The sequence below is a fragment of the Crocodylus porosus genome, unplaced genomic scaffold, assembly GCF_001723895.1.
Source record: "Crocodylus porosus isolate Cpor-Errol unplaced genomic scaffold, CroPor_comp1, whole genome shotgun sequence".
Taxonomy (NCBI): domain Eukaryota; kingdom Metazoa; phylum Chordata; order Crocodylia; family Crocodylidae; genus Crocodylus; species Crocodylus porosus.
This window is the reverse complement of record NW_017728907.1, coordinates 63,661,395-63,665,828: the sequence shown is the minus strand read 5'-3', so window position 1 is coordinate 63,665,828 and position 4,434 is coordinate 63,661,395. Positions and strand designations below refer to the sequence as shown.

Here is a 4,434-nt window from a genome sequence, read left to right as displayed (position 1 = left end):
GCCCGGGCGCCCGCTGCTTGAAGGTGGTGGAGAGCGAGATGGGCGGCACCACGGCCCTGGAGCTCCAGCGCTCCGGCTCCTGCCCCACGTGGATGGCCTGCGTGGCGAAGTGGCTGAAGCGGGGCAGGAAGCCCCGAGGCCCGTCCTCCGCCGTCTCCATGCCCGCCCGCGGCTCCGGTGGCGCCGCCGTTCCCGCCGCTGCAATGCAGCCGCCCGCTTGCGCCAGCCCCGGGCAGCTCCTCCCCGCGGGGCTGGGTGGTGCGGGAGGAGGCGCAGCCCATTGGCGCGGCGCGGAGGCGGTGCCGCGTCCCGCCGCCTGCCCCGGACCGGCGACCCGCGAGCCAGCCGGCCTGGGGGGGTCTGGAAGGGCCTTTGCCCCCGCCCCGAGGGGCCCTCAGACTCGCTACGACCCCTCAACCCAGGGGCAGCACCTGAGGATGCGGCGACCTCGGCCTGAGGCCGCGCCCTGCTCTCGGTGCGCAAAGGTGCGGGTCTCCCCGCTTCGGACCGCCCCCCGCCTCGCCCTGGAGGTGAACAGCCGAGCGCGGCCTTCCTCCACGGACATTTTGACCCGGCCTTTTCAAGGGGGTGACGGCTGCCTTCTGCACAAGGGAGTCGGATCTCTTCTCTGGCCCGGGCTCCTAGTTGCTGTAGTCATACAAATAAGGAATTATAATCATATACCGTTATAATCATAATGCCTTTGCATCATACAAAGATACTGAATAACTGAAAGAAGACGAGGCTAAAGTCCAGCACCTCTGAAACTTTTTGATGCCTCTGCAAAAGAGGTTCTCTAGGTGAGGGGAGGGTAAGGAACAAAAACAACCTCATCTGACCTGAGAAAACTGACACCACCCAGGCCTTGCCCTCACTTGCCAGGCAACCAGCTCAGCTATTGCAGGAGGACAGAGAGGGTGAATCAGTAGTCTTGAAGCATGTACATGCTCTTTAGATGGCAGCACTGACCTATTTTATACAATTCTGGAAATCCGGGAAATCTGTTTCCCTTTTCTCATTTAGCCTTTACTCCTGTTTCTTCACTTCTTTGCACCCATAGCAAGGAGAGAGAGGTAGTCAAAGTCAGCCAGAAGGCAGGGCAAGGTGCCATCTTGAAGACAAGCTAGTTCAGAGATGTGTTAGGTCTTGGAGGCAAGAGCCTAGTTTATCATATGCATGGAACGAGTTGGGTGTTGCCTATGAAAGCTTATGCGTATATGGAATATTCATCTCCTTTTGTGTGATTTAATTAACAACCCCCACTACAAGTTACTTGTATCAATAAGGAGTTACCCCTTAGTGGGAAGGGCTGGATCCTAGCCTCTGCCTCTTTAAAGGACCAGGCATGGAAGGATCTGAAAAAGTATTTCTCTAAACTAGTTCTGCTTGGAGCAAGTGTTGGAGTGTAATTTATCAGGGGTAGAAATAAAGATTTTTAAGGTAACCTAAACATTTCTCATTAAACAATAAATGGGGGCAATGCTGCAAATGGGGACCATTGGGTTAATTTTCCTCTTACTACAGTAAAATGCATTGGAATCAATAGAACTTCACTGGAATAACAAAGCTAAGAGAGGAATTCTGGTTTCTCTCTAAACCACGAGTGTACATGAGTTATGACTTTCTCCTGATACCTTAATATTTGTGACCTATACAGGTTCTTATTTATGTGAATGACGGTTCCTAGTGAAAACAAGCCAATTAATCTGTAGATTGAACGTGCAGGGTCATTTGCTTCAGAACTGTAAAAATACAAATTAATTCTTTGTTGGTAAAATTGCTGGTTGGACCATTTTTGACAAGTCTGAATAGCATTAGATTTTTAACTATTGGGCCCTGTCCAGCTTTAATGACTGAAATAAGTCACACGAGCTTCCTGGACTATATTTACAGAGCCTGCTGAGCTCGAGGCATGCATCTCTTTCTGGTCTCAACCTCTTCTTAGGGTTTAGCCTGTGATGCTGTCCAGTACAATCACAATATATGGCAATCTGGCTGCTGGAATAACAGTGAAATCTTCACAAGAAAATGTTCACAGTCTCCAAGATGTTGTGAACTATGCTTTCTCTGGCTGACAGAGCATCTGTCATTTGAAGAAGAGAGCCATGTGATGGCTGAATGCTAGTAGCGCCTTTCAAAGCTTACCCAGGGAAAAAAGAAAGATCCTGGGTAACCACGTTGCTGGGTACATTTTCTATTAGGGGTTGGGAGGCATTTTCCATATAGATCAATTAAATAAGGGGGTAAACTATGTGCAGTAAAAGCTGTGTTATCCGGCACTTTACCATCCAGAATGCTCTATTAGTCAGCATCTGTCATAGGCAGCAATATGGATCTTCCTTCATGTATCTGGAAAAATTCCAATAGCCATCCAGCATCTTGCCGTCCGTTTCTCAAAGATCTGGTGTTGATGGAAGCTTCAAGACACTGCCAAGCGGTGTCGCTAGCAGCAGTTTCATTTGTTAACATCCACCATTGTGATTGCACTGTGCTTGTGCTGTATCGTAACCGGCATATTTGATTAGCCGGCACCCCTATTCCCCATGGATGCAGGATAACAGTTTTTACTGTAGATAGGATGTGAGCACTCATTAAACTAGAAAGATTACAAAACAGAATTCCCAGGATGACTTTCTTTCTCTCTCCCTCTTTTTTAATATTCTAGGCCCATAAATCAAAGGCTTGCATGTTTGCAAATGATCTAGGACTACAGGCATTCCTTGCATCCTTGCTTGGAAAAAGGATGGACCTGAAAATTAAGCACAAAATGAAATGAGTGCAACACATTGCGAGAGCTGGGGAAAAGGCTGTTTTTGTTGTATAACTTCTTCCACTGACTCACCTTCCTAATGAATGAGTCAGCTTGAGTCAGTCAGGATCGTTGTATTTGTGTGACTCAGAAAACTGCAGGTGTGTCACACAGTACTGCACTTCACCATTATTTGAAACGTAATTTGCAATACTTCTGGTTAAGTTTACACAAGTCATTTTCTCTCCATGACTTTTATAAGTGCTTACAGTTTTCTTCAGTTTTTACATTTTAGGATGGATTTTCAGTGTTTCAGTTGAACATTTTTTGTGAAGTTTGAGCAAAAACACTTCAAGCATTTTTGAATGTGAAAAAGGTTGAGATACTATAGTGATAAGTAGGACACAAGAAACTAGAATAGAATTTCTGTGCATCTCTCATATGCTTATTTTTACTTTTGCTGGAGGTCTTTTGCTTTCAGTTTCTTTCACCATCTGTTCCAAGAAACATCCAACTGTCCTTAGTGAGCTAAATTGTTGCTGTTATATAGGGTATGTTTGTCATTAACTTGATTTCAGCAGGTACTGGGAATGCCCAGTACACTAAAGGACTGACTCACAACCGCTTCCCTTTTGTATGTGTAAAAACTTAAAATCAGTTGGACTGATCTGATATACAGTAGTTCATCCTGTAAAGGATGGTAATAAGCATGTAAGCATGGCATACGGAAGACGTGGGATATGCTTAGCATTCTTTTTCTACTTTTGCTGATGAATGTTAAAGGGAAGCCAATTTGAAATGTTAAAAAATAAATAAATAGAGTTAAAAATATGTTCAGGCACTCTGCCCATCTTTGAGTTCCCTGTCAATTTTTATAGTTTTACAATCACATTTTTTGTCCTTTAAAAAAAACAAAAACAAAAAACAAAAAAGCCAAAAGTCTTTCCTCACTCTTTCCCTTGCTGAATGAAATAACTGAACAAAAAAAGAGTAGGAGAAACTGATTAAGTCAGCTTCTACAGGGGAGTAATGAGGAAAGTTTTACATCTGGAATCCAGGTTTAATAGCATGCTTTTTTAAATTGTGTGTTCACCTTGCTTCAGATCTGTCACCCCAAATAAATGTTTATCTGCCCCTATCTGCCTGTCGTGCGGCCCTTGATGGCTTGCCAAAACTCAGTAAGTAGCCCTCCACCCAAAATAATTGCCTGCCTCTACTCTAGCAGATACCACAGGTGGTAGTTAAAGGGAGGGTTAACTGCAGATTTCTCAGTCTTGTTTCCTTCCTTCCATTTGTTGTTTTTCTGCTTCCAGGGTGAGACTGTTTTCCTCAAAGTAAGATGTACCATCTTTCACAAGGCATCACCCTGCCCAGTTTGTGCCTCTTGATGTTCACCTCAAGGGTGTCCTTGAAGCGCTTCTGGTCCCTGTGTCCTTTGTCCTTCGCCGAGTTGGGAGTATAGCAGTTATTTTGGTAAATATATACATGGTATATTTACATTTACCATGACATTGTATAGTTACTTACTGACTGTTCAGGCTTTTGTTCTGTTTATAAGCTGTTGTAATTATTTTGCACTTGCTAAGTGCTATAGGTGGCCATGTTCGCATGTGTTTAGTGTTTATGTAACAAGTGCTGGGTGGATGGGAGACTCTGGGGCTGCAGCATGGAAGCACCATGCAGCT

The 4,434-nt window shown here is 45.0% G+C and overlaps 1 protein-coding gene across 1 annotated transcript in view; it reads right to left on the bottom strand.

Annotated features, from left to right (window-relative positions):
• CTH (cystathionine gamma-lyase) overlaps positions 1 to 191 on the bottom strand; it is a 32,609-nt gene extending 32,418 nt beyond the window's left edge. Inside the window, exon 1 of the mRNA XM_019531619.1 lies at positions 1 to 191. Coding sequence (XP_019387164.1) covers positions 1 to 160 — 160 coding nt within the window. The 5' untranslated portion in view covers positions 161 to 191.
• Positions 192 to 4,434: the final 4,243 nt, after the last annotated feature.